At 38.0% G+C, this 15,991-nt stretch overlaps 2 protein-coding genes across 3 annotated transcripts in view; one reads left to right on the top strand and one right to left on the bottom strand.

Annotated features, from left to right (window-relative positions):
• The window catches only part of si:ch1073-456m8.1 (leucine-rich repeat flightless-interacting protein 1), an 11,296-nt gene extending 9,963 nt beyond the window's left edge, over positions 1 to 1,333 (top strand). For both annotated transcript variants that reach the window (XM_028575172.1, XM_028575171.1), the window contains exon 6: positions 1 to 1,333. This exon is cut by the window's left edge and continues 1,432 nt beyond it. The gene's annotated coding sequence lies outside the window, so the exon portion shown is untranslated.
• A 1,205-nt stretch (positions 1,334 to 2,538) lies between these two features.
• Positions 2,539 to 12,700, bottom strand: avil (advillin). Its single transcript, XM_028575122.1, has 19 exons — positions 12,641 to 12,700; positions 12,388 to 12,462; positions 12,001 to 12,197; positions 11,806 to 11,914; positions 11,609 to 11,719; positions 9,666 to 9,871; positions 9,512 to 9,590; positions 9,172 to 9,270; positions 8,849 to 9,002; positions 8,619 to 8,719; positions 7,425 to 7,562; positions 6,936 to 7,094; positions 6,666 to 6,845; positions 5,358 to 5,515; positions 5,102 to 5,246; positions 4,143 to 4,331; positions 3,972 to 4,052; positions 3,169 to 3,279; positions 2,539 to 2,652 (listed from the first exon to the last, which is right to left on the bottom strand). The coding sequence occupies exons 1-19, from the start codon at positions 12,698 to 12,700 to the stop codon at positions 2,539 to 2,541; spliced, it is 2,466 nt and encodes an 821-aa protein (XP_028430923.1).
• Between the last annotated feature and the right edge of the window lie 3,291 nt (positions 12,701 to 15,991).

The following is a 15,991-nucleotide window of genomic DNA, read 5'->3' as shown; positions in this document are numbered from 1 at the left end:
ATACGTCCCTTTTTCCTGTTTTTATGTTAAATTTAGGGGAATTGATTTTGGCTGCATTTGCACTTTCTAAAGTTCTTGTATTGTGGCATAAATTTGTCCCGATTCTATCAGAAACCACATTCCCTCAACGACCAAACACGTCAGCGAGAAGTAATCCGCTGTCCTGCCACAAGCTGTGTTCTCTGCCTGCATGGTAATGCTGTAGGTTTGCACATTTGCAGAAACTTGCTGAAATGAGTCTCTTTGGATGTCTCTGATTGCTGTAAACATTTTGTATTTAATCGCAATTTTTTTTTAACGTTTTTTTACAATGTTACATTTCTTTCATGCTTGATGCTAGAACAGACCCTTTCACCTCATTTATGATAGTTTGCATGAGCACCTAAGAATGTACATTGATTTCCAAACTGCACATGAATTGATCAGTGTCATTTATTAGTACTTTTGCACGCAGTACACCTATATGACATAATACTTTGATCTAAGGTATTTACTGCGATGATTGGTGTTTTGAAGGGATTTTAATTTTGTTTGCAAATAATGTATCGTTCTGTCATTTCCTGGTCTTAAAGGTGGATCTTTAGCAAAGTTACTAAATAACTTCAGTTTTTAATGGTACATATATGACACTAAATGAAAATCACAATTTGATATCTAACACATTTGTGGAAATTTCAAAATAAGGTAGAATGTTTGCAGTGCTACATTTAGCTGCTTATTTTATGCGTTTAAGGCAGTGTGTTAATGTTTGTATTGACTCATTTGTCTTTTGTATTACTTTTTTATCACACGGAGTCCTTATTTTCTTTTTTTCTCCACAAAATGAGCTAAAAGAAGGTTTCTGTTACTGCAGTGCTGTGTGGTGCCACAGTGGTCAGTTCTTGAGCAAATGTAATTTGCAACCAACACTAGTCAGGCGTTTCTACATCCGCATTCAGTCATTTGTTGTTTATGCTGTTTTCAGTTCATTTTCGGTTCCTATTGATTTCCTTTCAGGTCAAAGGATTTGGTTTGTTGTAATGAACCAGTAAAGTAATGTTACTCTGACTTCAAATGTTCCTTGTCATTTTAAACTTCACTGGTGCTGTAAGCATTTTAAGTACACAGCAGTGATTTTGACAATTTATTAAGTAATCAAATTGCTTTGTGTTTAATTTTCCTCAATAATGCAAACAATATGTTCTTACTGTCATTTGATGTTTTATGGGTCTATATATTTTTTTCTTGTCCTGGGCTTTGTATTAAATGGTCAGATGTAATAGTAAATTACATACATTTATACTTGTAACCAGACTTCCAGACATATCAAAATAAAAAGAGTGAATAATGCTAATTCTGATAAGTCATTTATTTTGACCTACGAATATTTAACATATTCATGACACATTTGAAGGTTGGGTGCCCCTGCTGGAACTGCTGCCCCCGTGACCCGACCCTGGATAAGCGGATGGATGGATGATAAAGAAATCACCATCACCAGCAGCTTTAAAACTAAACACTCTGTACTCTGTAACCATCCAATGAAACCAATGGTGTAAAAACTTTGGCAGATGTCAGGGTCTAACTTCCTACGGATAAATGCCATAGCGTGCTTTATGTAAACTTAAAGGGGACATATTATGAAAAACTCTCTTTTTCAGTTTTTGTGCACATACATTTGGATATCTGGAGTGCCACAAACTGAAATAAGACAAGACAGCCAGTTTTTTTGTAGGCTACCTACATCAGAAAAAATGGGATTCAACAAGCCTTTCAGATTAGGCTCCCCTTTTCTATGTCACATACAGGCTCATTAGAATACCCCCCCCCACCCATCTGAGTATCTCCACCCACAGAACTATGATGCACCATATTTGAAATTGATTATTATTCCTATGAAATTTAAAATACCATTACATCATAACAGAAATCCACCAGAAATAGCACTGAACTCTGTGCTCAGATACAGATATGTAAATTAACTTTTAAACTGGTTTAAAGTGTTTAATTTTTTTGTCTGAAGTATTTCATTTTCTTTTGGTCTGACGTGTTGTAACATTATTTGTCCAACAGATGGCAAAGTAGACTTCTACTTAAAGGGGAAATCAGAGCTTCCTTACACTTGGTTTGGTGTTCCGGAGTGAGCTCAGAGTTAATAAAAGTTACATAAGTGTTTGTTACTGTAATACGTTTGATAAATTATACACATGTTCTTGATGTGTTATTTCAGTAGAGGTTAGCCATGCCACAAAGACATACACAGCATAGTAAGCATTAAAGTTTATATTGTTTCCTGAGAGTTCAAATAATATCACAAACAATGAATTAAATAACATCAGAACAGGTTAAAACAAGAATCAAGTATTCAAGGCCTGTATCATAGTGATTTGGAACAAATGTATGAATAACAATAACATCGGGATTAAAAGACACATTATTAGAATTTACTCCAAAAACAGATTGAGCTAAAGTGGAAAGTCAGTAATTGTAGGGGAGGGGGAGCTGACACAAAGTCTTTAACAGTAATAGCTTTTTTCAAATATATAGACAATAATCTGATTAAAACATCCCCTTTTCTTTCTTCATTTTTAGTTGTTTCCACTGCGGCATGCTGGCAAAGTTGTCTTTAGTGATCCCAAATATTTTGTTGAAGTCAGAGTCAGATAGGTGTTTCTGAAAAGCAGTTCCCAAATGTTAGTTAGTGAAAACAAATGACTAATGCATCACTGATACTATTTGGCAGCAAAGCATCATGGTTACACCTCACAGTAAAGTGCACAAAATGTTGAGTGGTTCAATAATGATTGAACAGGGAACAAATCAGGGACTAACTGCTAATTAATGAGTAGCTCTTGAATAATAATATCAATCAAACATGGAACATAATGACACTAACTTGTTTTATGGGTCAATATTTCTAATTATTTCCTAGGAAGTTTCTTAGAAAACAATATTTTATTTCGTACTAATTATACAAACAAAGAGACAGCAGGTAAAAATGTAAAATGTGTCTACAGACAACTTACAATTTGACATATATGGAGATATAATAAAGGAAGAATAAGCTGATATTTTCTTGGGTTTAAATTGAGCTTTAAACCCTAAGAAAAGAAAATTCCTTTTTTTCCCCTAGAATATAAAAAAAGTGTCGCCAAATTGATTATTTCCACTCGGGGTAATTTAATCTACCTCTTTCTGGGTTGGGTCAACACCTTCAGGCAGCTCGCTGGCGAGTTTGTTGACCAATTTGTCAGGTGGAAAAGACTGAAAGCTTTTCTGACTTTCGACACAGTTCTGCTCCTAGAAAGTCACATTAAGGTTCAGGTTAAGATGATTAATCTTTGTATCATCATTAATATATCCCTTCCTGTTGTGGCATTGAATCGGATAGATAGAGTACTTTGTAAGATCAAGTTTTTGACCCCTGTCTCCGACGTTTTGTCATAACGCTTATTCAAGGTTGACTAGCCAAAAATTGATATGTTAAAAACTCTTCTTCAGTTCTTCCAGGTAATTACTACTACTACTACTACTACTACTACTACTACTACTACTATTACTACTACTACTAATAATAATAATAATAGCTTTATTTATATAGCACCTTTAATAACAGAGTTTACAAAGTGCTTTGACAGACAAAGCAAGGTAAAAGCAGGATATCTTGAGGTCCATATAACAACAGAGAGCTAAACAGTGGGGCCAGACAATAGCAAGACAAAATTTGGGTAAATAAAAACAAGAAGACAAAAGACCCCTTAGTAAGAATTGCTAACCTGGTCACGCTCGAGGGGAGAGAAAACCCACAGCCCTACAGTAACCCTTCCTGAATGTCCCTCTGTATATCTGTGTGAAATCTAATAATAAGTTCTTTAACACAGAAACGTTATCCTAACTGTAACATGCATGAGAAATAATGGGTAACATTTTGGTAACCATTGTATTATGCAAATAACTATTTATGTTGCTAAAAAGCTAGAAGAAATTAATACGGCTTTACATACAATTGGAACATTAAGAGGTATTGCTTCATCTCCCAACTCCTTCTTCAACTCCTCGTAGCTCTTTCCTCCCTAAAAGAAATAAATGTTTGTCAGTGTATGTTTTTTTTTGTACTCATCAGTGTACATGTCGATACGCTATTTCAGTTCCCAAACACTCACACTCCATTTGGAGGGGTCCCAGGCTGTAAACCACCCAGTGAAGGTGGGCGGCTCAAATCCCTGCTTGATCAAGACGATGGGTGTGTCTGGGTCTCTGGCGCCCGGGTGGGTGCGCAGGTACTCTTGGCTGGTGGCCACTGCTTCTTTGCGCTCTACCTCATTGGCGTCTTTACCAATCCAGAGAAACACCTGAGACCAATGATAAAAATAAAAAAAAGTAAAAAAAGGCACCACAAAAATTCAGGTATGTTGGGGACGTGATTTAGCCTGGTCCTACCAGACTCTCGTACATTTCATTTTGTACAGAGAGTCTGGCCACTCTCCATTGACAAGTGTTAACTTCCTTGAAGGTGGGTACTCTGTTGAAGTTTGACACTATTGGATCTGCCCAGAGCCACTCTGCATCTGCCATAACCAATCGCTAACGTTTTGTCATGACATATGTCATGCGCATGTGCAACAAGAGGGGAGACCGACAACTATCGGCTTATATTTAGCATTAGCATCACTAGCGTTAGCCTTAACCAACTCCTTCACCACTAACGGGGCGAGCTGGAAAATCTAACTTTTTCCCAGAACCCCGTGGGGAGGAGGGCCACAACATCATGGCCACCAACACAACTCAGCAAATATTGTTCTTGCTCGGGCTTTAACTTCTGGATATTCGGCAGCGTTGCCACAACAGACCGAATGGCTTCGCTTGCATCGTTCTTGTGCACGTCCTAACATCATCATCCTCAGCCACTCCCTCTGTTCGCTGATTGGACTGCCAAATATTTGGCCGGAGAAAACCCAAGAATATACCACGAACCCAGACGGCGTACTGAAGGAAAATGAAAATTGAGCGGAAGTACGTAGGAGGGCGGAGCCAGGCTAGACGTGATTGCATTCAGCTTTGAAATTTATAGTTTTCATTAAAAAGGTCCATTTTCTTCATTACAAACAGTGTCACCTCATACCTGGTCCCATGTGTCCAGCAGCATGACATCATCCTCGTTGAGGTCATCCTGCGTGAACTGAGTCACCTCGGTCACAATGAAACGGCCCGTCTTATTGGAGCATTCAAACAGGCGCGGCTGGTGATCTGAAACTGTCTGCTGTAATCTGTAATCAACAGCATGCAACATGCAAAATAGTGAAAAACAAGTGTGTTACCTTTGCTTCAACTCTCATGAAGCTTTTTTGCAGATAATAGTATGTATGTGTCATCATCACCTCTTGTCACTAGCATAGGGAGCTTTCCCTCCAAGCAACTCCCAGAATTCAATGGGCTCCAGACCCTCTGCCACAATCTCCTCAGAACCTTTCTGTGACTTCTGGCCAATCACAGAGCTCACCTCCTTTGCCATGGCTCTCTCGTCTCCACTTGATCCCTGGTAACAAAAAGTCAGTTACTTTGGTATAGTACACTAAATGGCCAAAGGTATGTGGACACCCAAACATTACAATCCATATGTGATTGTAGAACATCTCATTTAAAACCATTGGTAATAACTAGTGCTGTCAAACGATTAAAATATTTAATCGCGATTAATCGCATTAATGTCATAGTTAACTCGCAATTAATCAAGTTTTTATCTATTCTAAATGTCCCTTGATTTCTTTTTGTCCCATTATTTTTTCTCATTTTAATGCTCTTATCAACATGGAAAAGTGGATTGGCTTGCTTTGTGCTTTTGTCTTTGTCTTTTTAAAAGTAAACTTTTCATTCAGAATCTTATTGGCATCCATTTCAGTGTCTCGCGCTTGCCATCCACTTAAAACGTAACGTTAGCCTACTACTCTTTGGCCGGGTCGCAAGCCCAAACAAGTGTGTGCAGCATGCCTGTTGTTTTGTTTCCAGTCTAGCTAGATCCGGTGTGGTGTTGTAGTTTTCTAACGTTACTAGTTGTAACAGCATGTGAAAAAAACTACAAAGTTTGCTGGGCCAAAAAGAACATTAATCTTGCGATAAAAAAATGTACGCCGTTAAAATGGGTTTGCGTTAATGCCGTTAATAACACCTTTAACTGACAGCACTAGTAATAACATGCGGCTATAACAGTCTCTGTTATTCCGGGGAGGACTTTCCAATATTTACTCCCATTCAGCCACAAGAGCGTTAGTGAGGTCGAGCGCTGATGTCTGGCTCACGTTCCATTTCCTGACCTGGCTTTGTGCTCAAGGGCCTTCTCCAAACTGTTGCCACAATGTTGGAAGCACACTGTCGACTAAAGTACCATTGTACTATGTAGCATTAAGATTTCACTTCATTGGAACTACAGTAAGGGGCTTAATCCAAAACATGTAAATATAAATGTATAAACGTTTCTGGATGTGGTTTTCTATACATTTTAGCCCTATATGTTTACATATATTTTACCTTTATGTAACCGCAGACACACAAATGCATACAAAAGTACATAAAATACAAGAAACCACAAAAAATGCTACAAAAAGTATCATATTGTGTTGTTTGGAATTGTCAACCTTGTTCAGTGAATTATCAGTTTCTTGATCTGATTTTAACACCACCTTTCTTACCTTTCCACACCAAAGATACATTTCTGATTGGCTCTTTAGTAAAAACACATCATTGGAGTTCAAAGAGGTAGCCAGGGCAGGAACCTCAATGGCTTTTGTGTTGGATGGGTCAGTACCATGGATCTGGAACAACCTTATTGGTGGGTCTGGGTCAGAAGACATTTTTCTAGATGTGCCCCCCTAACAGAAAAAAGAGAAATATTCTGTACTGTTATACAAACTGTATACACACACAATTTTTTCCAAATTAATAATTAAAAAAAGTCGTACCTCAAAGATGACCATTTTACCCTTGAACATTGCCATAAAGTGTCTTGGTTCTTTGCCCATTGTTGTTCTCACTTGGACTGGCTCATCACCATACTTCTGATCCAGGTTCACAGCCTGAAATGCTGAGGCTGCCAATTCATCCTGTGACGCATGACGCCCCTGAAATAATAAGTGGTTATCCATCATATAATACAGTGATAATCAGAAAATTCCAAAGCAGGGACAGTGAAGTATAGACTTTCTTGTAAGCAACTTTGTAAGAAACGTAATATTTCAGTGTATACTATGCACCACATGCTCGCTCTTGTGGGGATTGTTGGAATTGTTGGGTCTTTGTAAATTATAGTGTGGTCTAGACCTATTCTATCTGTTAAGTGTCTTAAGATAACTATTGTTAGGATTTGATACTATATATAAAATTGAATTGAATTGAATTGAATTATGATTGTGAATTACTATTATAATGTAAGACAATGGGCAAATCCTCACCTGCCATATATAGAGCAGGTAACACTTCTTGTTGTTAACCAAGTAAGTGTAGAGAATCAGGTAGCAGTCTCCCCCATAGAAGTATCCATACCATTGAGGGTCCACGGGGACAAGCTCCAGATTCTCAATTCTCCACACCTGGACACATCACAAAGGTACTGAATTCCTCATTCTTTTCCCTATTGCTTTTGCTATTCCTTGGAGGGCCAAGCAAATACATAAATTGCATTATATAAAAAGATATATTTCAGATAAAATAAATATACATTACAAATAATACAAATAAAATATATGCCCACAGAAACAAAATATAAAGTAATTTATATGCAAATAAATAATTAATAATTAAATTAAAACATTTTTAAAAAAAATTAATAAATAAGTAAATATTTAAAAAAAAAATACATACAGAACTAAATGGACAAATACATGTAAAAATAAATGAAACTGCTACTGTATATTTACACATATATTTATTATTTTATTGATTTCTCTTTATATTTCCACATTTATTTGTTCTTTTATTTATTTCTCTTAATATTTCCAATTTTTTTATTTACTTATTTCTTCTTTGCGGCCGTAGCTCAGTCCTTCATTCTACTGTCATGGCTTAATTGAACAGAACAGAGCCATCGTTAATATTATTAGCAAAATCTGCTGCTTTTCCTGTTATGACAAGTCAAAATGTCTGCTGTGAAAAAGGCATCTTGAGTGGTACATATTGCCAAACGAAGTTTTAATTAATCAAAATACTACAAAGCAATTGCCACACAGACAACCCGGGGCCTTTGGGGGCCCCAGAGGGTCTTGGTCCCGGGACTGCTGACTGTTTGTCATCTCTGTTTCTATGCTTAACTGCACTTTAAACTAAATGCCAATGGTAACATACATACATGCTAGCATTAATGAATGTTAACATATCATCATAACAGTTAGCATGTTGACAACATTATACTACTGGATGTTTGACATACAGTATATTAACATGCTAACATGCATAATCACATTTAACATAGTAGTGTAACATTCTTAACTTTAACATGCTAGCAAGCTGATATTAGTATATTAGCACACTGTGTTAGCATTGATTTTAATATAGGCTACTGCTGAAGCTGCATGTATTCAGCTTTTGGACCTGTTAGATGATAGACTGATCCTCCTCAAAGCACATTTAGATGAAATAGTCACAGATACCTCCACTTGACCTGAGCCATTGTCCACCATTCGCTCCTGGGCAGCAACCTCTGGCATCACGTGCATCCGAGAGGCATCAAACTTTTCCTGTGTGATATGAGCTAAAGCAAAATATGGTCACTAAACAAAACCAATTGAGTTTTTATTTTTATTTTATTTTAAGTCAGAACCAACATATGTCCTATTAGTCTGTGCTTGTTGTGTTTTTGTAAATTTAAGAAAACACCTACCCACTTTCCCTCTTGTATGCACTTTGCCCAGACCTTGAGTCTGGTTCTTAACAGTCCACCTCTGGAACAGCTGCTTGAATAGAGCTGACTCTGCACCATCATTCACCGTCTCCACATTTATAGTGATCGGGTAGTTTTTCGCTTTGATGAACTCCTGTAACAGCCAATCAGACAAAAACATAGCAAATACACTCATACATTTATTGCAGGACTGTTGTATTACACTGCGTTTTAGCTGGGTGTACCTAATACACCCGCACCTGAGAGTAAATATGGCACGCGCAAGCAATCAAACATGTAAGGTCTGATGTAGAGTCACTCACCAAAGCTCTGGCCATAGCAGCCTGTTTCTCAGCTTTGTTTGCTTTCTTCCCCTTCCATACAAAGATCTTCGCCCCTCCCTGATCCAGGATGTAGCAGTCCTAAACAGATAATAACATTATATATATATATGACTAAATAATTTCTTACCATCAGTAAATAAACTATTTGTTCAAGTTGTATGAGTCCCAACAGCAGTATCAAGAGTTTAAAGCCTTTAGCAGTACAGGAATGGTGAAATGTCACACTAGATGGACAACCGTACCAAGTTTTAAAGTGGCATTAGCACCCATCTGGATGTGGCATATGCATCCTTTAGTGGTCAATATTGCACCAACTCACTTCGTGGTTGAGGAGATCCTGAACTAGTGGTCTGGTAGCGACTTCTGTGACCTTCATCTGACCATCAGCATCCGTCACACTGAAAAAAAAAGGCAAATTAGAAGAAGCAAACAACACTTTAACTGGACATGCCATGGACTAGTGAGCAGCTCACTGGTAAAGTGTGAGTTGTGCCTTCTGTTCCTGGTCAGCAGTTTCATCCGGAGGTCCGTCCGTCAGCGCCGAGCTTCTTTCTCCAAGAACACCATTCAGGATCTCCATGTTCTGAGGAGAGTTGCTCTCTGCGTCACCCTCGATCACTCGGACCTCTGCCCGACCTCCTCTCTCTCGGTCTCGGATGTCTTTGGCCAACTCCATGCCCTGAGAAGCAGAAGCACAAGACACAGACAGACTACACACTCCAGAAATCTCAGATTTTAAACTGGGAGTGTGCACACTGAATTCACTACCAGATATTAAACAAATGTAAAACTAAATTTAAAGTCTATTTTAAAAGTGAGATGTCATAAATGTACTGACAATCTCATTGCTGATCAGTGTACCCTAATACACTTTAAACAAACATATATGTGCAGTCTTTATTCATTCAGTAAGATTTATTAGCAGCATCTAGGGACATTTCACCCCAAAATCTATTTATTTTTCTTTTACCTATAGTGCTATTTATCAAGATGTCTGCCATCTCACCAATATGGTGGAACTAGATGGCACTCGGCTTGTGGTGCTCAAAGCGCCAAAAAAATACTTTTGAAAAACTCAACACATTTTTTTTTCTCCAGAAATCATAACTATTTTCTTTCTACCAAACTACACCCATCAACTGTATCACCGCGCAGCAGGAAGTGTAGGCTACTCATGGACAAGAGGCTCATGCTCTTGACAGCGTGAGTGAGATGTAAACATTAATGGCTCACTGCTTATCTCAGCTGTAACGTTAGCTCAGGTAAGCTAGCAGTATCGCTAGCAGTATAGCTATAAACCAATCTCCACAAGCTAGCAATGTCGGACCATGTGCCTCTCTCTGGATTATCTTGAGTTACCGGGTCATGATTTCTGAAAAAGAGACATTGCTGTTGAGTTTTTCAAATGTATTTTTTGTTTTTTGTGTGTGCTTTGAGCACCACAAGCCGAGTGCTACCTAGTTCCGTTATATTGAAGAGAAGGCAGACATCTCTACGGCCGATATCTCCAACACTGGACAACTCACACTAAAACAATCTAGATTGATAAATAACACTGCAGGTAAGGATTTTGGGGTTAACTGTCCCTTTAAAGTTTAGTGCAATACCCATAACCCATTTATTTAATAGGTCATTTTTTAATAAGCGTGAATGTATAAATTATATCTAAGTTGACCAAATACTAATTGTATCTACTATTCATTGTGGACTTTCAATGTTGGTTTCTTAGAAATCCCATTATTATGATAGGACATGTATCCTTACTAATGGCTAAATCTGAACTAACTTAAATGCGGGGTAGGAAAAGTGATGTAAACACCTAGAATGTGAATATCAAGGACCTGAAAGTTTCGGTTATCACTGCATTACTGTTACATTGTTTTGAACTGTGTGTGGTAGGTTAATGAATCATTCAGAGCCTCCGGCCAATTTTGCGGGAAGTAGGACATGAGCTCCGTCTGCACGCTCCCGCAGCTTTCCATAAAGGTTTATTGATGATATTTAGATCTGGAGCGGGCAACATGGAAAGCAGACTTGTTTCAGAGTCTGCAACTCAAACGTATATCATGTACATCCAGATAAAATGCTGCAAATAGAACATTCGACCTGATAGAGCATGGTAAATATGTCACTTTTCAATTCACGTGATCATAAAACATCTTTATATCAGAAAATATAAATAGCGAACAAGATATAGTTATTGTTATGTTATTATTGTACACTGGGAAATATAGTTGCAAATGGATGAACTGGTTTTATTTTTAATATCCTGTATTATTGAAAAAGAAAACTAGTTAAGAGTGAAAAATTGTGGAGTAAATGTTTTTTTCCTAGTTTTCTGCTCATGTATTTTTATGTGTTTCCTTATGAATTCTGCAACCAACAATTTAGACAGACACCCACACAAAAATCTTACTTTAAGCTTTTCCTGTTTGTTACACTTCGGTCCATTCCACTGAACGATGGTCTTGCCAATGTCCAACAAAAACACATCTCCAAGGTTGAAGCTCTTCCAGCTCATCTCCACCTGGAACAAATTGAACATCAATCACTCTTTCTTCATGACATCCTCTGTGCCATTAAGATTAACAACCACTGTGAAGCATGGCCCACCTCTTTTGCAATCACTCTTTTCTTCCCTTTGACATGAAGCAGTCTCTTAATGTCATAGGTGTTGGTTTCAGTGTGCCTCATCCCTGATGCAACTCCACCTTTCTTATAGCTAAACAAGGCAGATGAATATTATTTTCATGGTTTATTTCACTGCCTATAAAATGATGGCCTTCTGTAGAAGACATTTTCACTCACATTACTCCTTGTTTGAAGTAGCCTCTAAAGGCATCAGACTCGTGGCCCTGAACTTCGCGGTGCTGGACCGGAGTGGAACCCAAAAACTCATCAAGCTGTATGGTGTAAACAGCAGCTGCACCCTGTTCATCCTGAGTGGACTCCGAGCCGATCCAGTAGTGGATATCATAACGCAGAGAGCTGCTCACCTTCTGAGTCTGTGGGGAGTGGAGAAAGAGTGTGTGCGGGGTGGTGTATAAACTAGGACGCTATCTGATATACTAAAAGACAAAAGCATCTTGTCACTGCTTCATTATTACAAAGTCTACAAATACAACTGTAGGTTTTACTAAACAAACAAGCAGCCGAGGCACCCAAAACCCCAATTAGTCACCTTCTCAGACTTACATAAAGAAGTACGTAGCAGTCACCCTCATAAAAGTTTCCATAAGAATTCTCAGGGATTAGGACCAGCTCCATTTTCTGTTGCAAAGAAATAAAAACATTTCAGGTTTAATAATAACCCGTATTCCTCAATCCCCCCCCCTCCTCCTCCTCCTGGAGTAGCAGACTTTTTCTTCTTTCATCATGAAACCAAACTGATTTGGGAAAACTTCAGTCCACAGTCACTATTGCAGCATCTACTGTAAAATCAAATTACCTCAATTCTCCAGATTATAATCCCAGGGTTTTTAGTTACTGCTCTAAACGTGTACTCCATGTTGCTCAGATGCACTCAGCTTCAGTGGCACTTGTACACTTTTGTTGCTTTGTTTTCTTTTTTCTGGAAGAGGGGATCATTGTGAAATCACAAATTAAATACATTTCCCTACAGCACGAACCTACAACAACAACACAAATGTTGACATTATTTTAAAAGGTTTTGCTCTTTAGTCTCTTTTCTCTTGATAAAATGCAGAAGAGATTTAGAGCAGCGATGAACCTACAGCGATGATATTTGATAAAATCTCATAATTTATATATTATCCAACAGAACATACCTGGTATTCTTGTTTGAAGACTACGCTGCAAGCTTGTATGAGGTGCCAACAGCTGATCTTCTATTCGATAACCAAAGGTCTTCAGTCCTTTTCCCCTCACTGCCCCTACAATATTTGCCTGTGTTTGCATGCTTCTGAACCTCTCACATTGTTCTGCCCAATCACTGAGGAAGACACAAAATCATGTAGGCAAATGTGCTGAAAAAAAGGATTGACTCATATTCAAATGCACAGGCACACACAGTAACATGGATCATCTTGTCCATTCATTTCACAGCCTACTCGGCCCTGTACCTCCACATTCGCACCATATATGGATATATGCACAGCTGTATGTAGAAAGACTTTCTATAAATGATAACTTAGTGTTAATGAGCTTCACAAGAATGGTATATTATAAGAAAAAGGCAAATGCCAGGTTTAAATATGCTGTACGGTTTATCAAGAGTAATGAGCAGATGATGAGGGCAGATTCTATGGCCAGAAAGTTTCAGCAGAATAATTTGTATGATTTCTGGAAGGAAGTAAAGGTCATCAATAATAGCAAGATGCCTTTGCCATCCAGTATTGATGGGATCTCTGGGGATGAAAATGTTGCGGAGCTGTGGGGGAAACATTTCAGAGAGATTTTTAACTGTGTTGAGAGTGCTGAATATCATGTTGATGATGTCATTAATAATGATGGCGTGGTTATTAGACCTGATGAAGTATGCCATACTATTGAGAAATCGGCAGTGAACAAAGCGTGTGGTCTTGACCAAATAACAGCTGAACACCTGAAGTATGCAAGCCATAGAATCTCAGTGTTACTTGCTATATGTTTTTCTGGAATATTAGCGCATGGCATATTACCTGACTCTATGTTACCTGTACTGTTAGTGCCAGTTATTAAGGACAAAACCTGTAAGGTATCTAGCATAGAAAACTACAGGAAAATCGCTCTGGCGAGTATACTCTCTAAAGTATTAGAACAAATTTTATTTGATAGACTACAAGAATATATAACAACCACTGACAATCAATTTGGTTTTAAAAAGAAACATGGCACAGATTTGTGCATATATGCACTGAAAGAACTTGTTTCCAAGTACAAAAGCCATGGATCAACAATGTTTTTATGTTTCCTTGATGCATCCAAAGCTTTTGACCGTGTTAATCATGGTAAACTGTTTATTAAATTACGAGAGCGAGGGGTCCCTTCGTACCTAATACGTATCTTGCATTATTGGTACTCCCATCAAACAATGCAAGCTAGATGGGGCAAGATTACATCAGATCCTTTCCCAGTTACCAACGGAGTTAGACAAGGTGGAATATTGTCGCCTGTTCTTTTTAATTTGTATATGGATTATCTTTCTAGGACATTAGAAGTGTGTAAAACTGGTTGTATGGTGTGAGATAGGCGTATTAATCATCTGATGTATGCAGATGATTTAATTGTTATGTCTCCTTATAGTGCTGGCCTACAACAATTGCTTATTGTCTGTTGAAACTATGGACTACAGTATGACATCAAATTCAATGCAAAAAAGAGTGTTGTAATGATTGTCAGAAGTAAGGAGGACGGGAAGCTATGCTTTCCGTCTTTTTATTTGACAGGGCAAGAGCTAAACGTAGTTACTAAAACAAAATACTTGGGCCACATTATTAGGGATGATTTTTGTGATGATGATGACATACAGCGCCAGTGTTGTAAATTATATGGACAGGCAAATATGTTGGCACGTAAATTTCATATGTGTACTGAAGAAGTTAAAACGTCTCTTTTTAGAGCATACTGTACACCACTTTATACAGCTCACCTATGGTGCAGCTATAGTAAAGCAAAGATAAATAAGATAAAGGTAGCATACAATGATGCATTTAGAATTTTGTTGAAGTGTCCAAGATGGACCAGTGCTAGTCATTTGTTTGTGACGAGTAATGTTCCCACCTTCCATGCTGTGCTGAGGAATTTTATGTACAAATTTAGGTGCCGATTAACAGAGTCAAAGAATACAATTTTAACTGCCTTAACTAACCCTGCACTTAGTGATACCAGATTTACTTCCAAACTCTGGAAACACTGGCATACGCATTTGCATATGTTCTAAGTATTGTGTATAACTATCTTTGTGTCTGTGTCACACACACTAACACGTACACACTGAGGCAGATGAGGTCAGGCCTAGTTGTGCTGCTGGCACAGCTTGGAGATGGGATTGTTTGGGGACACGCAGGAGACAAAACAACAGTGAGCACATCTGCAGAGTGCCTGCATTAGGATATCTCTAATAAAATAAATAATAAATATAGAATTACATAAATTGTCTGTTTAAGGTGAACTTCAGACACCAAACATCTGTTTACAGGTTTTTGGCAGTACTACTGCATATGTGAGAACATCTTTAGAAATTGTTTGTGCTCCAGAGCCCAGAGGGAGCTGCGTGAAATCTGATAAAAGAAATTGCCTCAAGTGATGTCACTTGAGTCCGCAGCCGTTGGGCCTGAAGACTATACGTTTGAAAAAATAAAACAAACTCGGGGTGTGGACTTAGAAAGAAGTGAGCTTATCAGACCTCTGTAGCTCATTCCTCATCTTAGGTTGAACTGTCGGTGGCCGAGTTGCACTTTGGGGAATGTAGGCGCCAGGTTTTAACAAAGAAGAGGAATACTTGGAAAAAGCACGATATCTCTGGTTCTGCTGTTTTACTTTTTTTTTTTTTATTGTCCATGTGTCCGACAATGTTATAGAAGCACAATGCTAAATCCGTGGTATACTCTTTATACCATTTTTTCTCTCTATACTACAATAGAGACTGACCACTGAGTGGTTTGCTAAACATTAGAAATCTATTTTTACTATTCTCTGTAAATTATGTAATATCTAATCATCTGTCAGTTAAAAACACAACACCGTTTTAATTGATAAATAACAAATGTTTGTTCTGTTATCATTTAGCACATAGTCACTACCCAGAAACATTTTCATACACAGCACATAAACACCTGCACACAGTTGCACATACTGG

The sequence above is a fragment of the Perca flavescens genome, chromosome 4 (genome assembly GCF_004354835.1).
Source record: "Perca flavescens isolate YP-PL-M2 chromosome 4, PFLA_1.0, whole genome shotgun sequence".
Taxonomy (NCBI): Eukaryota; Metazoa; Chordata; class Actinopteri; order Perciformes; family Percidae; genus Perca; species Perca flavescens.
Note: the sequence above shows the minus strand (reverse complement) of the source record. Positions and strands in the feature narration are given on the sequence as shown.